Genomic DNA, 21933 nt, shown 5'->3' with positions numbered 1-21933 from the left:
CTCGCTTCGAGAGAGGGCCTCCCTGCCCCAACTACGATGTAAAAATCAAGTACAAGCTGCCAGATGGTGATGTTTACTGGTCCTGTTTGACTTGAGCAAGATACACTGTGACAAGGGCAATCTCCAGCAGCTTCCATTTCATTTTGAAACAGTAATGGAAGATATGTCATGCTACTGACAGCCTGGGAGAGTGAAGGCCTCTTTCTGTCCTCAGAGGCACTGCAGGGCCAGCTTCCCTCACAACCTGCCACCATGCCTCACCCCTGAGCTGCAGGGATGCTCTGTTGCAGTAAGAGGAATTCAGTCTCCATGGCCCATCCTGTCCTTTGTCTTGCTGCTGAAACTGAACACGGAGACCAATTAGTGCCACATTAGATGAATGTTTGTGGGTTGGGCTCTGAATCCACTAGAATTTGAATTGAGTGAATCAGCCCATTTCATACAGGCCCCAAACACCCATCCACACAGAACAGCTTCCAGCTGCTATCTACCTGAGCCGGATCTGAACAGGCGAAGTGGAAGTGAAAGACTGTGTTCCACTCCCACCCACCTGTGCCATCCAGGTCCCCTCTCAATTTAAGATGATTTCAGTTTTGCTTTGCTTAAAGCTGAAGGCCGTTCTCAATTCTAGGCAGAATGCTGCTTCTGCTGGAGATTCAACCATCTCCTATCAGAGAGGGGGCGTCACTTACAAATGTATGATCCACATACTGTAGGTAGGATGCTTGTCATGAGAAGACAATTGAATGAGCAGAGGTCCCTTTTTTCCAACACGTGCACGTTATCCCAACACACTATCGTTGAAAGCTAGGCAGACGACTGCTTTCTGGTGGCCACTGTATTCCCTCTTGATCTCTCCTGTCTCCACACACCACAGCCTGGCCAAGTTATCTGAGGAGGCTGGAAGGGGAAGTGAAGAGATATTGACCATAAGGAAACTTCACATTTGTACCTGTTTTTTCTTGCAAACATCCTTGGGATATGTACTGCAGTGGTACTCACAGGGAATGCCTTGAGAATATGAACCTGACCATGTACATTTCAGACTACCTCCTTCCCAGATGGAAACCACCACACATTAGGCTTATATCAGAGAGACAAGGTGGGCTCGGTAATAACTTTTTATTGGACTCTGTTGGTGAAAGAGACAAGCTTTCAAGCTTATATAGAGCTCTTCTTCAGGTCTGGACCTGACCTCCTTCGGATCTGAAGTGTGTGTGTAATCTTGTCTCTTTCACCAACAGAAGTTGTTCCAATAAAAAGTTGTTAACGAGCCCACCTTGACTCTAATATCCTAGGAGCCGCACAGCTCCAACACCATAGCACACACCATGCTTCTGGCTGATGAAAACAAGATAAAATAGGTTTTATGTTTAAAAAACAACCAGGTAAAAATAGCTAAGGGAATTAGCAAGTCTAGCAGAAGAGCGTATCGGTGAGGGGTCACATGCTTTCAGTGCCCTCCCTTCACGTGTACACAGTCGCACTGGCGTCAATGGGGGAAGGCTACTGTCTTTGAAGCACTGTGTACTGGCAGCACCGCTGGCTAGAGAGATCAACAGATCCTGTAATGCTATACAGGCCTCCCTCCCTCCAAGGGATTCCTGGGATAGTTGGCCAGTGACGCATGCCTTACCAGTGACGATATACTGAGAGTCCCCGGAAAACGCACAGTCCCACATCCAGCCACGGGAGGTTTCTCCTGGGTTGTTACTCTTAATGCTTAGCTCTGTCATTAGAGAGAAGTTTGAAGTCCTCCAGATCTTACACGTCTGGTCTGCAGAACAGGTGGCTAAAAGCCTGGGAGAGAAGGAGGGGAGAGGCGCATGTGTACACGTTTACGATTTGGTGCCATGCTTCTAAATGACTCACTGAGCTGGTTCTAGACTGGCAGTAAACTGAGGAAGCCACTCAAGATGCAGCACAACATGCTGGGACCTGCAGTCTTCATAGGCTGATTCCTCAAACCCCGTATTAGAGGGGAACAGTTGCAACCTGCCCTCCTTAATGCAAGATAAATGGGGTAGAGAAAGACTCGCACTTTCAGAAGGTCAGTAAATCAGATCCCTAGTGTCAATGCAGCACCGGTTCTCACAACCAGAAAAAGGGCAGAAGCTTCCCAGAGCACTTCTGAGATCATTAAGCAAAAACCGGGAAATAAGGGACAGTGGTCCAATTGATAACTCAGCGCTCTCCTGATCCACTTTCTCTCTTGGGCAGCTGGAATGCTAATACGGAGCCAGCATTCTGTCAACAGCTGGGGGCAGAGTCCGTCTCCTGGTACCTGACTTGAAAGGACACTTTTGTTTTAGCCGCCAGTAAGTAAATAAGCTGGCAAGTCACTCACGTGGAATCGGGGCTGAACTTGCACTGAAGGGCATAGCGGTTGTGTGCTGGAATTTTGGTCTTGGGGATTAGCTGAGTTACCTCCTCTCCAATGCCACCTGTTAAATTCCAAACATAACAATTGCCCTGCGAAGAGAGAGAGACATTCTTGCTGCAAGGGATCGGCAGAGATCTGAACACCACCCCCTTTTGATCTTTATACCCAAATCATCACCATCTCCTGCGCCACAAGACAGTGAACTTTGCACATCAGACACATGCACAGAAGCAAAGTGCTGATGCGCTAATACGTTGCTGCAGCAGTGATGATCAATCGTCCCTTTCTCAAGCTGTACTTACTGAACTATTGACAGCTGCCATGTAACTGGCATCAGGGTCAATATGAACTGAATTGACAGACACTTCAGGCTCTGGAATCAGTTGTTCATTGTGATCTGTTTTCAGGTCCCAGATGTGAATGGCACCACTCTGATCGCCTACAATTAGCTCCGCCTGCAAGACACAAACATTCTCCATAATGCTCAAACACCCCAGACAGTGCCCACTGGGGGAAATGTCTGTATGTAGCATACCCGAGGAGAAGGCACCAAACGCAGCTGTCACTCTACTTTCAGAAGTCTGGATTTTCCTGTTCTATCCACTTATTCATTAACATGGCAATCCTTTAGATCTCCATCTCACTGTACAAACGTTAGCTAGTTAATCCGCGCTGCATGCGGCAGACTAGAGAAGTATTATCCTCATTTTACAGATGGGAAACTGAGGCAGGAAGGCTAAGGCCTCCATTTTCACATGCATCCATTAATTTTCTGGGCCCAACTACAGGCATCTGGAGCCTGATTTTCAGAACTGCTGGCCACCTACAACTCGAGCTGAAGTTCACTTCAGCACCTCTGAAAACCAGGCTCTAGAGGTCAAAGTGGGCACCCAAAATCTAAATGATTTGGGTCACAAGTCACTATAGGATTTGTTATACTGGGTCAAATCACTGGTCAATCTAGTCCTCTGCTCTGTGTCCAACAGCGAGCCACAACTTATTTCAGAGACTGACAACCACCACTCATAATGTAGTTAGCTAATGGTACAGTGCAAAAATTCCTCCCTGATACCAGCAGCGATCAGCTTCCACCCTGAATCATAAGATAGGATTGCCTCATTTTAGCATGTGTTAGAACAGGTCATTCAATTACCCAGGCCTTCATAAAAATCTATCTGCAGTACTTGAGTCAATGACCTCCTGCAGCAGTGAGCTCCACAGATTGATGACACTGTAAGAGTATGTATTACCTTCTCTTTGTGCTAATTTACTCTGATTTGCTTTTGAATTAATGTCCATATAGCATTGTAGTGTTCTGCTTAGCCCTGTTTTCAAATGCAAAAACGTTGTACAATAATACTGGACAATAATAGAACACTTTCCATTTTCAAAGCACTGTCACTGTAACAAATTAGTGTTAATTAGGTGAAGGTCATCATTGATCTAGTCCAAATTTCAACTCTTGCAAAATTAAGCTTTTACAACACTTAAGGCTAACAATTTCGAGGCCTATTCACAATTAATAGGACTGAAAAATCAACACAGTGAAATCTAAAATCATGAGAACCACCATGCATATCAATAACACTTCCTGGAACTGACATAGAAGAGGTCTAACATTTCACATATCTTGGCAGCACTGTAAGTACTACAGGTGGAGCAGATGAAGACATAAAAGCTAGAATAGCAAAAACCAAACATGCCTTTGTAACTCTAAAGCCCATCTGGAGAAACTGAAACCTTGCACTCCAAACTGAATTTAAATATTTGAACATCATTGTAAAGTTGGTTTTATTATATGGCACTGAAACTTGGAGACTTTAAGATCTTACCATCTGAACTCCAAAGTTTTCACAGTTAGCAGCGTTAGATAAATCCTCAATATCAGGTGGCCAGAAAAAATACCAACCAAGAACTCTGGAGAAGAACAAAACAGAAACCGATAGAATAGGAAATTATGGCACGAAAATGGAGATGACTAGTACATCCACGGAGAAAGACCTGAATGATGTAAGACGGGCACTGGATTGGAACTCCCAAGGCAAGAGGCAACAAGGTAGACCACAGATAACATGGAAACACACAACAGAAGCAGAAATGAAAATGATATGGAAGAAGCTAAGACTGAAGCAGCAGACCAGCAGAGATGGAAGGCACTGGAGACAGCTCTATGTTCCACATGAAGAGGCATAAACAGAAGGAGGCCAAAGAAGTGTTTCTGTGATTTTTTCCCCCCTAAAATGACAATGGTGGTTTGTTTTTCAAGACAAATAAACCTTTCATTGCAATGTTTGCAACTCAAATACTGCAGCACTCAGCTTGTAGAGAATATGAAACTGACTAAAAATGGATGATCAAAATAGAAGTGAAATCAAATGGTCTATCTGCATTGTCTAAGCAGAGTGAAAGGCAAAATTTAAAAAAAAAGCCCACATACAAATATATTGTAGAAAGAATTTAGGGGGAACCAGCCCAATAACAGCTACAGTTTAAAACATGTTTAATGTGCAAGTCAAAAGTTTTACACCTCCGCTAGCAGACACGTGCAATTTTTAAATAGGATGAAGGTTCAAAATCAGCCACCAAAATGTCCTTGAAGGAATCCAACAGGCAATCTGATTTTAAGAATGACAAAGTTCCGCGTGCCTTTTTTATTTAGTGCACAAGGGATGTTTTGCTTTTACAAGCACAGAGAGTGAAAAACACACTTCCATGAAGCAGGGCTCCTATGTGTCAGTTCAGCAAGAGAACGTAAGTAACAAACAGACACCGTGCTCAGTGCACAAAGAAATGGATCTATGGGAACAAACGGCAGTCCTGCTTACTGAAGAATCGAGCACTATGATGCTTATCCAGTAATGCCATCTAGTGCTCAGAGAAGCACTGAACAATCATGGAAGTAACTCATCTATCATACTGACAAAAATCCAGTGCCTAGTAGTTAGAGCAGGGGTTGGACGTCAAGACTAGTGGGTTCTAATCCTGTCTCTGCCTTTGATTTGCTTTGTAGCCTTGAATAAATCACCTTACTTCTGTGTCTCAGGGCTTGCCTACCCCTGAAATACTACAGCAGCACAGCTGTCCCTCTCTAGCACTTCAGTGTAGACACTACCTGCAACAACAGGAGGGGTTCTCCTGTCGGCACAAGTAATCCACCTCCTTGAGAGGCGGTAGCTAAATCGACAGAAGAATGCTTCTGTCAGCCCAGCGCTGTCTACACAGGGATTTAGGTCATTTTAATAATGCCACTCAGGCACCTCTGACCAATGCAGTTAAACCGACTGACCTAATTTTCTAGTGCAGAGCAGGCTACAGTTTCTCTCAGGTGCTGGGAGGTTGCATGAAGGTTTGTAAAGCACTCTACTGTCCTTCTACAGGAGTGGAAGGTATTCAATTAATTACAACAGCTCGAGAACTCAGATCTTGACACCAATTACCTGACTCCAATTACCTGACTCACAAAGCCTCAGCTTAATAAATAGAGGAGAAAATATTGTCACATACAAGAGTATTTGCTGTAATAACTACCAACATAAAATGATGCTACATATCAGATTTCTAATAAAGAGCATCATAAAACCTTCCTTAATCAAGAATAAGTCTGGTAAGTGCAAAAGAGACTGCGTTTACCTGGTTGGGATGCAAGCAGACACAATTAATAGGAGCATTCACTTGGAAAATGCGTTGACACTGAAGGTTACGTGACCTGGCAACAAAATGAACACAAATGAGAGAAGTCAGAGATGAGAGTTTACTGTAAGATCTTCCATTTCTTTTATTTGCTTTCTGGCCTTGAACAAGTCACTTTACTTCTGTGTCTCAGGGCTCATCTGCACTTAAAGCAGTGCAGCAGCATTTACCCACTGCAGCTGTTTGACAGCACACACCACCACTACACAATAGCTTTGGGCAGAATGTGATGAATCCCATTTCCAACTAAAGCTTCAGAAGGGATTTTAGGGAGGCAGAATGTAATTACTGTGACACAGAGACTCTTTGGCAAAAGGTCCCCTGTTCTTTGCAAACAACTCTCACCTCAGAACGGACAAATTCATTGCACCAAACATGTCATACAGAATATTTATCCATAAAATAGTAATATGTAAATAGCTATCAAAAGCTCATAACTTGTCTAGATTCATAATCACTGTGAGATGTATATATGGGTAATGTTTAAAGAATAATATTGAAAATATGCTTTATGGACTTGGAATAAAACGTAATCACTGGGGGGAACAGGTCTCAGTGATAGTGCATTCAGGAAGGAGCAAGGTGTCACCCAGTCCTGTTTAGCTAGTGATGCAATGCAAGGCCCAGCTGCTTAACCTTGCCCAATACAAAGACTTTCATTGGAAAAACATCAGAGACAACTGCAATCAATCAGACCCTCTGGAAGGTGAAAAAGGAACATTACGAGACAGGGTTCGCCCTGACTATGAACAGAAACTAAAGACTATTCCAGTATAACCCAGAAGAGGGGGTGGTCCTCTGTATCCTTTCACTGAGGAGACATCTTGGGGAGCAGGGATGTTCTCATGATAAACTAGATCCTTGTTCTGGTGAAGCCAGCTAGCTCTGCAACAGGACTGAACTTTGGGGGCAAAGCCTATTTTATTAGCTGGAAAGGCAACTATTCATAAGCATAGAGCAAGCTCATGCTTTATGCTTTTCTTTTGTATTGTAACCATTTGCTTCCACCACGCTCTCTTCTTTCTAGTTAAATCCTTATACTTTTATACTGATCTATAAATAAACCTACTTTTGTTTGATTAAAAGTGCTGTGTGGTTTACAGGAGCTGTGGTGTAAGGGAAAACCGGTAAACTGGGGCACACTGCTCCACTGGGGGCAAAGGATCTGGGATTTCTTGAGTAGCCAGTGTCATGGCCTGGATATTGCAGAAAAACAATCCAAAGAAACTCAGGGACTGTGACGCACTACGGTTAACCTACAAGGCAAAGACAGGGCTGGCCTGGCCCGGAGGAGCATGCTTGAGTTGCTGAAATGCTGGTGGTGTAAAGGCGTTGATGCCCAGCCAAGCACAGGTAAGACTCCCTCACACTGGGGGCAGAGGCTAACAGAGTAACTCACAGTCCTGGGCGCCCCAAGAACTGTCAGTGATGCAAACTAGAATTGGGCCAGAACACTAGGGCTAATGCTCCGACTCTTGTTAAATGTGCTTTGGAACCTTTAATGACCCACTGACCAGGACCCTGCTTTTACTTCTCATCAAAATAAAGCACCTCCAGCAGCCCCACAGCATCATTACTGGGTCAATATTGATCCTGGGGAAAGACCGCTACCTCCTGACTCCCCAGTGCAACTTCCATGTAGCACTTGGATGGGAGACCTCCAAGGAAATGCCAAGTACTGACCAGTGTCAACCTTGCTTAACCGATGAGTTTTCACAAGCTCAAAGCCCAAGAAGGCTTATGGAAGCAGCAACTCTCTTAGGAGTTTTGTCTCAAGTGGCCCAGCACAGGGAGGAGGGCTGGCATCGTTACCTCAGGTCCCATATCCTAGCCATACAGTCTTCTCCTCCCGTGTACATCCAGCGACCATCTTCATGGAATCCAACCGAAGTGATGTTCTTACTTACGCCATCATAATTAATGACAGGGTTGGGGTTATTAGAGTTCAGATCATACATTCGAATGTGCTGGTAACCTGGATGACAAATATTTACACTAATAGTCAGAAGCCAAACATACAAAGTGTCTATCAGAAAACCCTGCCAAAGCCCTATTCCACAGCCGCCTTGCTTTGCGGCCACTAAACCTCGTTAAAGGCAATTTTCACCGTTTCAACTCATCTCAGCAGAGTCTGCAACTCCTAAAGTGCAGAAGCACTTCTTGCAGGGATTATAGTGGGACACGCTCAGGAAAGTTGTGTTTGAATGACAGCTGGCATTTCTGACTCTATTGTTGGTGGGCCAACTGGTAGTGAAAATGGAATCATGTGCACTCGGGCTAAGTTACAATGTGGACAGTGGGGACCACCAATATCGGAGACAGTGGAACAGTTTCCACTCTGCAGGCATGAGAAAGAGGGGTGGGAGGAGGGAGAAGCCCATCATCAAGACTCACCTGCAGCAGCAATCATGCTGCGGTCTGGGGTGATCTCCAGAGCATTTACTTGCTAGCAGCACTGGTTAAGGTTAACCAAGACAGCAATTAACTCTTAAGCAGAACAGAAGTGTTATCTTAAAATCACACTGCTGTGAAAAAGAAGGTTAGCAAGGACTTTCTGACCAGTGGACCTTTCTTTAGGGACTACCCATTTTAGAAAAGGGGCACTTTAATTTTCAAATGAAAAGAATTGTGTTTACACCTTTAGTCTGAAACTGACTGTTTCAAAAGCAGGACATAAAAAACATCAATCCCCCTGACATAGCATAGTTCCATTTCCCCAGAGATGTTAGCGAAACTTGATTTAAACTCAACATGCTGCCCTGTTTAAAAACAACACAGTACTCTCACTGCTATGTTCTACTTTTGCCACACTTATCTTTTCAAATTCTGGATTTTCATTTAAGGTTGACAGCATTAAAATCAGATCAAATGTAGTCAGGAGCAGTAAATTAGCTCTCCATTTTGCCCCAAAAATCTGTCAGAAAGTGTACCCGGTGTCGAGGAGTTGGAGAGATTTGTAGGGGAGACCAAACATGCAGAGCAGCAGTGGGTCTGTTTTCTTACAGCCAAAGCCCAGTTCCTACTTATTAAATATATTGTATGTATGTGGTGGAATCAGGAAGGCTACTCTTCATTGATTACAAAGCCCTTCTCCCAAAACGATATACAGTCATGCTTTTCCTGGCTCATTTTTGCCCTTTGTCCACTGTTACTATTTATTTTCCCCCCATTTTGTTTCCATTGAAGCAGCAAGCAGCACAGCTGACTTTTGTTTGCTTACTTCCCCATCTGTGGAGTAGCATAATGCATGGTGCCATCAGGCATTTGCACTATTCTAGGAACTGTTCTCTCAGCTCCCCACACTGCTCCTCTTAGGTGGGTGGAAGCTCTCCTGGTGAGGATGCACACCACTGAGCCAAGGAGGGCAGTGTGGACATCAACCACCAGCTGTAAGTCGGTCACCAGCTGGCATGGGTCAACTTATTTTTGTAGTGTAGACAAAACCTACCGGGAGCTGGGGTCCAGCCACCCGGGGCTTCTCCCCTCCCCATTCTCTGCCAGGAGATGCCCAGGGCTTCTTGCCCTGCCAGCCACCTGGGGCTTCTTGCCCTGCTCCCACTCCAGCGGCTCAGCTTCACAAGGGGGCAACTGAGCTTTAGCTGCCCAGCCTTCTTGTCAATTTCATAACTCCAGGGAGCCATGAAATTGACCATGACAGCCAACAGAGGAACCCAGTGTTGACACTGACATTTTGTCACCCTAACTACACCAACATGCACTCTACACCACTCCTTGAGGTGGTTTTATTATGTCGACATAGCAGAGGAGTTACATCAATGGAAGGACCATTCCTGTGTGTAGATTTCCACTGTTTCTTCAACAAAAGCTGGCTTTTGTTGATAAAACTCTGTAGCATAGACCAGCCCTTACTGACTTTGCCTGGTCATGGGGGTAGAAACTTGCTCAGTTTCTGTAGGTCCTACAAAAAAATTTGTTTTCCTTTTTATAAGGCAAGCACTCAAACAGATAAGGAAAACTTCTTGGTGTTCCCCCTGAATCTCTTCCCCACCAAACGAACGTTAGACGAGCCACTGTCTCATCATATTTTGTCACCCCACATGGCAATTTCTGGGTTGTGGACAAAGCACGGGAGAGTATCACCACTCCCCCTCCAAATCTGACTGCTGTTTTAGAAAGCGTCTCTCAAGGAAAACAGAGCCTGGCCCTGGTACAGCCACACCGTAGCGTTTCAGATGGCATACCAGGAGTGTGTGGTGAGTGCACGGACAGGTGCCCAGAAAAAGGATATCAGAGCCACCTACTAAATGGAAAGGCCATTGGTGGTTTCACAGCCCGAACGGTCTAAGGCCTGACTGAAGTCTGGGTTGACGTTTGGGTCCAGAGTCTGAGCTGGGGGCCCCTTTTGGAGCCAGCCCATAACCCAGAGGTGGGGGAGCTGGGGCGAGGAACACTCAGGTGTGCTTAGGGAAGGGGGACGGGTCGGTGGAGGGTCTTTCCTAGGCCGTGCGAGGAAAGCTTCCAACGACCTTTCTCCCCGCTGCGCTGCGGACGGGGGCCGTGGCATGGCCCGCTCTGGCGGGGGGCCCTGCGGCGGGGGGCCAGGCGAGCGGGAGGAAGCCCGCGTCCCGGGCCCACTTCGCCCGGCCGGGCGGGAAGGATACGGAGTCCTGGTGCTGGACGGTCCGGGTGCAGATGCCGCTGTGCGCTTGCCAGAAGCGGACCGTGTGGTCGTAGCCAGCCGTGGCCAGGATGACCGGGTCGCCGCCCACCGTGCCCTGCGCCGCGTTCATGGCCCACACCTGTGAGGGAGAGGAGCAGAGGGGGCGGTGAGAGCTCCGCGGGGCGGGACCCCCCCCTCAGCCGGACCCCCCTCCCCTCAGCCGCGCCGGGCCCTGCTCGCCCCAACCCGGCCGCAGGGGGCGCCAGCCCCGGGGACACCCCACCCCGCGCGCGCGGCCGTCGTGTCCGTGCGCCCATCACCGGCGCGTCGGGGCGCCTCAGCGCGGCCTCTCCCAGCAGGCCCCGGGGTGACGGGGCGGGCCCCCGAGCCCGGCCGTGGGGCCATGAGGGACGGAGGCAGGCGGCTGCGCTGGGGGGAGGGGCCGCGAGGGGGTTGGGCCCAGCGCGAGCCCCCCGTTACCTGCTGGGCCGGGTGGGGGTGGGGAAGAAAAGAAAGAAACTGAGACAGCCCGTGCCGCGGCGCACGCGCAGAGCGAGCAGCGCGGCCGCAGGAGGGGGATGCGCATGCGCTGAGTAGCGGCGCTGGTCGGACGGGTGAGGAGAGAGGCGCGCACGCGCACAGGCATCCTCCGAGTCCTGGGAGAGGGAAGCATGCGCAGATTGACTGCCGGTCAATACCTCCGTGGGACGATACCACGTGAGGGAGGTGAGGCGAGACCATGGGTGACAACGTGGTGGGGGGGGCAGAGAAATGGGCGCAAGACCTTGGTGGGAAGCAGACCCCCGTCCATGTCTTGCTGTTCCAAGTGTTTTCCAGAGGGGGCGCCAGAGAGCGACTCAGGCTCAGCGCGCTGCCCCCAGAGCAATGGTGCATGTGCTACGTATGTACAGCGCCCAGCGCAATGGGGCACGGCCCTGGCATTGCCAGCCCAGGGCTCGGAAAGCACACAGTGCTGCAGATAATGATCATAAGCAATAATAAGGCCAGGTTCTTTCCATCAGCTTCCTGGGAGCCTTTCGGGGTCACATGCTCCAGCTTTTCTCCACCACCCCACGGGCCAGAAACGTCCCCTTCTCTACATGGAAGCTGAGTATTATTAACAATAATTATTTGTATTCCCTTAGCACCTCAGCGCCCCACCTGTGGACCAAGACCCCACTGTGCTCGGTGCTGTACAGACGCAGAATGAAAAGATGGCCCCTGCTCCAAAGTGCTTCCAATCTATGTAGAAGACAAGAGGCCACAGATGGAGACAGACAGACAGGGCGGGCCAGGAAGTGATAAGACAGTAATGTCAGCATGCCAGGCAATGGTCTCTTGGCTAATCACCTGCCTCCAGACTTTCAGAAACAGACCCAAATATCTGAAGACTTGTCAAGATGAACACTTGGGAATTAGCAAGTGCCACGTCCAGTCCTAGGCAGCAGTGTTGCTCAGTTTGGATTCTGTCCAGCAGAAGAGTTCCAGAGGGGTAGCTGTGTTAGTCTGTATACAGCAAAAACAACGAGAGTTCTGTAGCACTTTAGACTAAAAATTTAATTTCAGCAGGCACGAAAGCTTATGCCTGCTGAAATTAAACGTGTTAGTCTTTCAAGTGCTACAGAACTCTCGTTGTTTTTGTCCAGCAGAAGGCGATGGTGCACAGGTCCTAGTTCTGCAGGAGGCCCATAGGAAAGGGCTGTGTTGAACCTGCTGGCTCATGGCTTGATACCCTTCCCCCAGCCCAGAAGAGCTGGAGGGAGAGGATCTAGCCAGCGAAGGGCACTGGATCATGCTGGAGCAGCCCTGTCCATTTTGCTGACCAGGGCAGAAAACATTTTTGAAGAAGAAAGCAAGGAAAGGAAAAAATAAAAAAAGAACCCACGTGGCACAGCACTCCCTGGAAGTGGTACGCAGGGCAGCTGCCTGCTTGCCTCCCCTACAACTGGCCCTGGTGTCAGTTCAGATGAGGGCTCCATAATGCCAAGAGAAGAGGAAAAGGGAGTCTTTCCAGATGTCAGATAGGATCAGGCTGGTGGTGGACGAGCAAGGGCAGCAGCTCAGAGCCCAGCAGGGAAGCACCTGTGGCTGGTAAGGATCAGCAATAGAGCCAGCACACTGGGGGAACAGCAGGACTGTGCAGAGGAGCTTCAGATGAGACCATGGACGGACGAACTGGGCTCTGGACAGCGGGATCTGCAGGCCAGGGCTTGATTGCCTCTGGGAGAGAGATGTAGACAGGAGGGAGCAGCCCAGGTATGGAGCATAGGGATTCCTATAGGGAGCTGTGTACCTTTATACCCCTCTACTGAGCGGCCCCCAAGGGGTTAGATTAGGAAGGTGTTGGGTAGATCTGTTGTGCAGGTGTTGAAGGTATTCGCACCCATTATTTCTTGCAGTCCTATTGACATATTTGGTGTATTTGAAATGTGTGAGTGTTGTTAGGGAGCCATTGAGGGCTGGTGTCTGGGGAGCCTTGTGCATGGAGTGCCTACTGTGCTTGTGGTACACCAAGTATGCTGACAGACGGCTAGAGGGGACTGGTGCATCACAGCCTACACACCCTGCAGTGGCGTCCATTCCAGGGTGTCCCAGAGCCCTGAGATTTCCAGGGAGAAATGAAGTGAGGAGGATGAATCCTGCGATTTAAACCTTCCTGCTGCACTGTTATGTTCTCGTGTCCCTTGGCAGTTGCAGTGCTTTTAGTGCTGCTTGCTTGTGAGCACATCTTAGCAGAATATAAAGGCAAGCTGCAAGTTCATGAGATGGTGCATAATTTATAGGAAGACCTGGCCTTTCCCCTGCAGATTCCGTTTCCTTTCTGTAGTAGAAGAATATTTCCCCTTCACTGCAGGTGTTAAAATAAAAGCTCCTGTTTAACTCTCTCTTAAACACTCGCGCCCTTGAGTAATGTTTTACACCCTTTCTGATTAAAGCCCCTAACTTACTTTGATGGTTTGAATCCAGACTAATACATTTACTGTCCTAATAATTTGTAATCCTCACTGAAAATACAGAAGGCAGGCTCCCCCAGCAGCTGCTGACTGCCCTGATGTGCTTTTCATATTCTCCCATCAGAAGGCAGTAAAGGGAGGTTTGGGAGAGAGCTGTCAGTCTCTACATGCTGTGTCATTCATCCAGCAGGGTGAGAATTTCCCACAAACCTTGTATTGCTCCAGTCTTTATTTTCCACTGGCACATATGTCCTGCTGAAATTCAGAGCCACGTTAAATGGGAGCAAACAATTGATACACCAGGCGCTGTTATGATTCACAGCCCTTTTCTCTTCAATCAGAGAGGAGGTGCTACAAGTTGGGCAAAGCCCAAAGGAAATGTTAATTTATCTCAAGGGTGTCTTTACTCTGCTGAGGGTTTCTTGTTGACTTTAGTATTTGAAGCAGTTACACAAAACCACAGTGATGCAGTAGGTGCAGCTTTAACCGAGAATTAGAACTGTCTTTGGATACCATACTTTTAGCTGGTAACACAAAGGTCAAAGGGGGTTTATTAGAGGTGGGCTAATACTGCAAACACACGTCCTCTTTAATATTTGTGATGATTTCTTTCTGGACAGCCTCATCCCCTTTTGGGCTTTGCTCTTTGCAGATACTCACGTCGTTGAGTTTTACTAGCACAGATGCCTGTGGCAAACACATTTCAAAATCATATGCACTAAGATTGGTAGAAATGACATTTTACGTTCACACACACACAAGTCTCTGTGCTGAACACAGACAGGATTGTCCAGTGGTTAGGGCATGCCGCTAGCCTTAGCCTCAGGAAGTCTTTGTTCAGTTCTCTGTGCTGCCACAGATGTGCTGTGTGACCTTGGACAAGTCCCGGAGATTTCACATGTATTTCAATGGGAGTGAAGCACCTAAATACCTTTGAGGATCTGGGCCTTGGTCTCCTTGTGCATCAATTGCCCCCTCTGTAAAATGAGGTTTATGTTACTGCCGTGCCCCACCGGGGGCTGTAAGAGTCAATATCTTCAAGTTGTGAGACAGTTCGGTATTGGGGGATTATATAAATATCTTAGCTGGAACTGCTTCCACACTCATCCCATCAGAGCACAGTGGCATGGCAATGATCTGACCAGTCTCAGCTAATCAGCATAGCTCTAATAGCACACAGTAAAATAATCATAGCAATTAGCAGATAGAGTAAAAAAAAGAAAAGAGAGTCTCTTACATTTGAGGATATTGCAAACTCCTCACAGATCCGCAGAAAAGGAGGCTAACTTCATCAGTGCATGTGTCACCTCTTGAGAATAATTCACTCAGCTCAGGGTGTTACACATATTTACACTGAAATCACAGAACGGTCATAAAAGGGAGAGTTTTAAAGCACCCGCTAGGCAGAGACTTAGTGTGGCAACTGTTACGCAAACTTTCCTTACACAGCTCTGCTGATATTCTTCATTCCTGCCCTGCACAACCTCTGCTATCTTGGGAGGAGATTGTTGATTCAGTTATGGTGAACAGTGCAATGGTTTTTGTTTATGGTGTGTAGGAACAAGGACGAGACTCAGCTAATGTATTTTCACTGTGGGGTAGACTAGAACTGGAGCTGGTGTCTCCAGCTGGACAATGCTTGTGCACCAATCTGCTGGCCAGACCTGACTTAACCATTCATTTTCCATTTCAGGCATTTTATTTGCATGGCAAAGCAACAGGTGCTGTCAGCACTGCTCTGCCGGTCCGGATGCCTAGAGCAGGGCTGTGCTTTCTCCCCTGTGTTATATGGCCCATCGGTGACTACGGTTACTGAGTGCTAGGACATTCTCTGTATCTTCTCCCGTAGCTCTCCTGGTTCCTGCGGTCACTGGTGTACTCATCCTCCCTCTCCTGTGTCTCTTGGCAGGGTGGTGACTTCAGAGTCCTGCACTTCTGCAGCCCCCCTCACAAATACTCACGCCCGGCCACCCCTACTACCTTGTCCACCGTCGGGGTGGGGCAGAGACTGAATTCCCTGACTGCCCTTCCCTGCCCTTGCTTGGAAAGCGGCTTGTCAGCTTCACCTCCTCTAGCTTCCCACACCACAGCCGCTGCGGGGGGATGGATGAGGGGTGCCAAAGAGGGACTCCGGCAGGGAGAAAGCAGATGGGGGTGGGTGGGGAGCGGATGGTCCAGGGGGCACTGGGTTGTGGGGAGGGAGATGGCTGGGGTCCATGTAGCACAGAGACCCGCAAGGGCCGGCCCCAGCTCTGCCTTTGCCAGTCAGGCAGTGTATGGGCCGGTCTCCTGTGGGGGTGTAAATCGTGGGGCAGGGAGGCTAGTGATGGGCGGGCCCCCCCCCCTCCTGAGAGCTGCACCTGCCATGCTAGCAAAGGGATCTCAGTAAGGGGCGTGTTACACGCAGCCCCAGGGCGCCCCACCTGCACCAGCGCCTTGCAGCACCCGTGTGTCCCAAAGCCCCCGGCATGCACCCACCTATTCCCGGGGCCCTGCAGGTCTCCTGCCCCGGGGGCCGGGCCGGGCCGGGTCCTTGTCCCTTTAAGAGCGGGGCTGGGCTGAGTCGGGCGGGCGGCGGCTTGGCTCCCGGCTGGTGCTGGGACTCGGGCTCGGCGTCTCCGCTGGTCTCTTGCTGCACCAGCTCCGGCCGTCCGCGCGCCGCCGCCCCCTGCACGGTAGGAGCCCGCGGGCTGCACTGGGCAGGACCGAACTCGGGCTGGCCGCCCGCACTGGGGGGGATGGAGCACAGGGAGGATGTGGGGCAGTGGGGCACTGGGGGGATGTGAGGCAGGGGGTGTGGGGCACTAGGGAGATGGGGCACCGGGAATTGGGGGGGATGTGGGGCACCGGGCGGGGGCTCTGGAAAGATGGGGCACGGGGCAGTGGGGGCACTGGGGGATGTGGGGCGGGGGGGGGAGGATGTGGGGCAGGGGGGCACTGGGCTGGGGCTCTGGGGAGATGGGGCACTGGGGGGGATGTGGGGAGATGGTGGAGGAGCTCCTGGGGGTGGAGGGAGGCACTGACATAATTTTGGGAGGGGTAAGATGGAGCGTGGGCATCAGTTGCTTGGTGAGCCGCACAAGGTGTCTAGAAACTGCCCTGGTCCCGGGGGATGCCGCATAGGTTGGAGCTGCAAGACTCTGCTGCTGGCTGGGTCCAGAGAGATCAGAAACTGAAACCAGCCAGCCACATTCGACCTTCCCTTTGCCCCTGTGTGTGCATTAGGTTTCTCTGTTCTTGCAGGCATTGATCCGTCGGTACCGTCCTGCGCTGGCAGGGAACGGGCCAAGTTTAGGGCCTTTCTACCTCCGCCTTGGGCGGGCTGGGTTTTCCAGAGAGTCAAATCTGTCCGTGTCATTCCAGTGCCCCCTCTTCTCGAATGTGCTCGCTGAACCCGGCAGGGGCTCAGTGGCAGTGGGGCTGTGGCAATGGCTTGTTGAATGTTACAAGGGTGTTTTATTGCTCTGGCTTTCACCCTCACGTTAACCAGTCTGTGTTAAAATCAGCACACCTGAAAGATGCTGATAATGATCCGTCTGTGTCTTCAGCCTGCCCCCATCGCCATGGCATCTGAGCACAAGAATGTTCTATAATGGAGAAAACCCACCACCCAGCAAAGTGATCTGAGAAGCTGGGAATATTTCAGCTGGTTTAAAACCCGAGCTTGTGCTGCCAGTATTAACAGGTGCCAGGCGCCTAGAGAATTCCGCCATGTCTGAACTCCACCAAGAGCTGGGCTGCTGGTGTGTGACTCTGTTTAAAAAAAGGGAGGGGTCCATCCCCATTGCCAAGATACTGAGGTGCAAGCTGGGAGGAGGTTGCTCTCCGCCAGGGCTCTTAATTATTAAACGGGATTCTAGAGCCAGTGTATCCTGATCTTGTGAGCCTGCACCCTGCTGAGTGCAAAATCCCTTTGGCTCGATTGCAGTTCGTTGCAGGGATGGGGCCCCTCTGGGCCTGGACTGCCTGCCTCTGCTAAGGTGAAATTTATTGTGGACACACACACACACGCACACTCTCTCTCACTCACATACTTGGCTGTTCCTGCAGAATTATGATCCCCCTGGATGAGGGTGAGATGAATTGTACATGCCAATAACCGTTAAAGAATGACTTAAAATGAATCTGCAGACAAACGGCTGCGCGCCGTAGAAGGCAGCAGAATTCACAAGAATAAAATGGACATTCTCTGAGTCCGCAGTACTTTCCATCTAAGCTGCATTTTCAAATCCGCGTGTCTCCTGCTGCTTTCCTTCTGTGCAGGGGGACCCTTCTCTGGCCACACAGAATCCTGGGTGGCAGGCCGGGAGCACTTGGATGATCTAGTCAGCCCTTTGCCCACACCCCTCCTAAGCTGTGGTTTTCTTCCGAGCAGCGAAAGGTATGTAGTTGTATAAAAATCTCAGCTCCCAAAAAGGAAATAATAAAACAGACTCTTTTCTGTTTGCAGCCGGGGGGGATATGGGGAAGGGGCGATGAATGTGTCATTTACTTACATCAATCTCAGACAATTACCCCTTGCTGGATAGCAAGCCACGTATCCAGATAGGCACGAAGCCAAGCTCCATCGTATCTAAGCGCAGTGAGCTGTGCTCTGGAAAGACACTTGTACAAAAATAAAATTAGAACATCAATTTCCTGTTTTCCTGGATGTAATTAATTTGCCACATTTAAACCTCTCTCCTCCTCCTGTATCCTGCAGCTTTGTTGTGCTGTTTCCAAAGTACAACATTTCAACTAATGTGTGAAACTGGAGTGGCTGGAAGGGCTGCCTACTTTTCAGGCTGTTTTAGAATTTAGCTCTCAAATTTGAGGGGAGCGGCCTTAAATCTAGTCTGACCTTCGACCTTCAGAGACCCTGGGGCTTGCTCTTGAACTCCAGGTGTTTGGCCTTGATTGCATGCCAGCGCTCTCCTAAAAGTATTTCTGTCAGCTGACCGACCATGTCCTGTTCATAAACATCGGACATCCATGGTGTTCTCCTGCCTAGTTAAAGGGCCAGGGCCAGCGTTGGCTGAGTTGCTGCTGGCAATGAATTTCTTTCTCTGTGTTACTAACAACACCTTGGATTGTTGAAAGTGAACAATAAAAACGTTGGCTGGTTGCTGTTTGTTGTTCGTGTGTCTCTGCGAGGACAATGAAACCCAGTTTCCCTTCTGTCCAGCAGGTTCAGTTGCATGTGGCCGAGTGGCTGTAAATAGCGGTTCTCAATGGAATGTTTTAAAATTGTCGAAATATTTCTATTGGCCTGAAAAGGCTGCCTTCCAAAATTGAAATGCTGGGCCACATTTACCTTCTGATGTCTGTAAAGCACTTCCAGAACCACATCTGGATGGTGCTAGGGATGGGTAAAGTGTTTCTCTTGCTTGTTTGTTTAATTCTAGTTAAACACCCAGACCAAGTAGTGGAGGGCTTACGGGTCTGAGTCTCTGTCCCCGTGCTTGGTGTGGGAACTGGGGTACGTTTGCCAAGATGCTTGTTACCATTTATGCTCTCTGGTCAAGCTGACTGAAAAGCAAAATGAAAATCACCAAGTTGATCTCTATTTTGAGAGTCTCCATCACTAGCACTAACTTAGGTGCTTCTGTGGCTCCCATTACTCTAGTATCTAGCTATCTATCACAGCATGGTTGCAGATGGAGCTGAAAGCAAATTGATTTTCAGTGAAATTAAAAAACAATCAAAAAATAAAAAATCAATCTCACTGAGCTGACAGCACCTGTCTAAATACTTATAGCTAGTCTAGTGAGGCGCTGTGTTCCCATGAGGGCGTGACTAGCACTGTGCATATTTATGGACTTTCTGAAGTCAGGTGGCGTCTAAGTTTCTCAGTGCATCAGAATGCTGTGCACCCTGCCTGTGTTAGCTGATTCCAGTTTAGTTCTCTGGCCATTTCTTTTAGTTTCGCTTGAGTCAAAGGAAGGTGAAGCCTGTCTCATTTTGGAGGTCATGTGGTAAGAATGTGATCTGCCTCTGACCGCTGCTCGAGCATGTTCTTTGCACAATACAAAGATCTTTACCAAAGCTTCTGATACAGTCTCCCATAATATTCTTATCAGCAAGTTAAAGAAGTATGGGTTGGATGAATGGACTATAAAATGGCTAGAGAGCTGGCTAGAGCATAGGGCTCAACGAGTAGTGATCAATGGCTCCATGTCTAGCTGGCAACCGGTCACAAGCGGAGTGCCCCAGGGGTCGGTCCTGGGGCTGGTTTTGTTCAACATCTTCATTAATGATCTAGAGGATGGGGTAGATTGCATCCTCAGCAAGTTTGCAGATGACACTAAGCTGTGGGGGAGTGGTAGATACGCTGGAGGGCAGGGATAGGATACAGAGTGACCTAGACAAATTGGAGGATTGGGTCAAAAAATCTGATGAGGTTCAACAAGGACAAATGCAGAGTCCAGGACTTAGGACGGAAGAATCCCATGCACAGCTACAGACTGGGGACCGATGAGCTAGGCAACAGCTCTGCAGAAAAGGACCTGGGGGTTACAGTGGACAAGAAGCTGGATATGAGTCAGCAGTGTGCCCTTGTTGCCAAGAAGGCTAACGGCATATTGGGCTGCGTTAGTAGGAGCATTGCCAGCAGATCGCGGGAAGTGATTATTCCCCTCTATTAGGCATTGGTGAGGCCCCATTTGGAATATTGTGTCCAGTTTTGGGCTCCCCACTACAAAAAAGATGTGGAGAAATTGGAGAGAGTCCAGCAGAGGGCAACAAAAATGATTAGGGGGCTGGAGCACAAGACTTATGAGGAGAGGCTGAGGGAACTAGGCTTGTTTAGTCTGCAGAAGAGAAGAATGAGGGGGGATTTGATAGCAGCCTTTAGCTACCTGAAAGGGGGTTCCAGGGAGGATGGGGCTAGGCTGTTCTCGGTGGTGGCAGATGACAGAACAAGGAGCAATGGTCTCATGTTGCAGGGGGGGAGGTCTAGGCTGGACATTAGGAAAAACGTTGTCCCTAGGCGGGTGGTGAAGCACTGGAATGGGTTGCGTAGGGAGGTGGTGGAATCTCCATCTTTAGAGGTTTTTAAGCTGCAGCTTGACAAAGCCCTGGCTGGGATGGTTTAGCTGAGGTTAGTCCTGCTTTGAGCAGGGGGTTGGACTAGATACCTGCTGAGGTCCCTTCCAACCCTCATCTTCTATGATCCTTCCTGGAAGTAGCCTTAGCTGCAGGGGAAATGATGAAGAGGCTTGAGGGGCAGTGTGGTCTAGGGGATAGGGTGCTGGGTTTAGCAGTGTGTTTGGTTCCCTGCTCTGCTACTTGCCTGCTGTATCCTTGGGTAAGTCGCTTCCTCTTTCTGTGATTCTCTTTCCTATCCCATCCTTTGTCTTGCCTACACCATAAGGGCTGTTTGGGAAAGGGGCTCTCCCTCGTTCTGCGTATGAGCCATGCCTCCCATCTCAGTACAGACCCCATCTCAGGTGGGGCCATAGGACACGTGAAATAAGACGAGTGGATACATGGGATGTGAGAGGAATTCACTTCGTTTTCGCTTTTTTTTTTTTTTTGTATTGTAACTGACCTGGCTTGTCACTGGTGAGTTTGTGTAGCTTGCAGAAAAACATTGTGACTAGAGATCCCTGGAGAAATCCCTAATTTCTGGATGATGACTTGATCAGATGAAGCGTCTTGATGACTGATGTATCTGTTTAGATCAGGGCCCTAGTCTTCCTGTTAACATACTTCGTATCTGAGACAAGGTGGGTGAGGTTTTATATTTATTTTTTATCAGACCAACTTCTGTTGGTGAGAGCGAGAGAAACTTTGGAGGTTACACAGAGCTCTTCAGGTCTGACTGGAAGGATGTTAATGGCTACTTCACCTTGAATGGTCCCTTGAACTATGTGTTAACTATGTATGCTAAACAATCTGTTCCACTTTGTGTTTAGCTGTGACACTCTGATTACATTTTCTAGACCTGTGTAAACTCAAAAGCTTGTCTCTCTCTCCAACAAAAGTTGGTCCAACAGAAGATATTACCTCCCTTTGCCTTGTCTAATACAATACTCGCCAACTCTCATGATTTTGTCATGAGTCCTCATGAGCATTATTGTTTTCTTTAAAGCCCCAGCTCCTGGAGTCAAGTGCATATGTGATGATTCCAGCCTTCATTCTTAAAGAAGTAAGTTTCTAGCCCTCGTGGCTGTGAAGAAAGCTTCAAAATGTGAGCCCGGTGCACCCTAACGGCTCAAAAAGCAGAAGGCAAATGAAAAGCACCCCCACATCTAGTATTTTTACATAATCGCGTGATTTTTGGTGGGCCGAACTCATGATTTTTG

At 48.7% G+C, this 21933-nt stretch overlaps 2 protein-coding genes across 2 annotated transcripts in view; one reads left to right on the top strand and one right to left on the bottom strand.

Annotated features, from left to right (window-relative positions):
- Window positions 1-179: 179 nt before the first annotated feature.
- On the bottom strand, window positions 180-11107 carry MLST8 (MTOR associated protein, LST8 homolog). The gene is made up of 9 exons (XM_067534159.1): window positions 11015-11107; window positions 10696-10833; window positions 8468-8519; window positions 7886-8048; window positions 6014-6089; window positions 2686-2838; window positions 2348-2472; window positions 1637-1800; window positions 180-900 (listed from the first exon to the last, which is right to left on the bottom strand). Exons 2-9 carry the CDS (start codon window positions 10822-10824, stop codon window positions 782-784), a joined length of 981 nt encoding a protein of 326 aa, XP_067390260.1. The 5' UTR covers window positions 10825-10833; window positions 11015-11107; the 3' UTR covers window positions 180-781.
- A 5112-nt stretch (window positions 11108-16219) lies between these two features.
- Window positions 16220-21933, top strand: part of LOC137144058 (hexosaminidase D-like) — a 31844-nt gene continuing 26130 nt past the window's right edge. Inside the window, exons 1-2 of the mRNA XM_067534189.1 lie at window positions 16220-16323; window positions 17912-18029. The gene's annotated coding sequence lies outside the window, so the exon portion shown is untranslated. The remainder of the gene's footprint in view (window positions 16324-17911; window positions 18030-21933) is intronic.

The sequence above is a fragment of the Emydura macquarii genome, unplaced genomic scaffold (genome assembly GCF_026122565.2).
Source record: "Emydura macquarii macquarii isolate MOO-44397 ecotype Brisbane River unplaced genomic scaffold, CSIRO-AGI_Emac_v2 contig_3390, whole genome shotgun sequence".
Lineage (NCBI taxonomy): Eukaryota > Metazoa > Chordata > Testudines > Chelidae > Emydura > Emydura macquarii.
The sequence above is the reverse complement of the archived record's forward strand: the minus strand, read 5'-3'. Positions and strand labels throughout refer to the sequence as shown.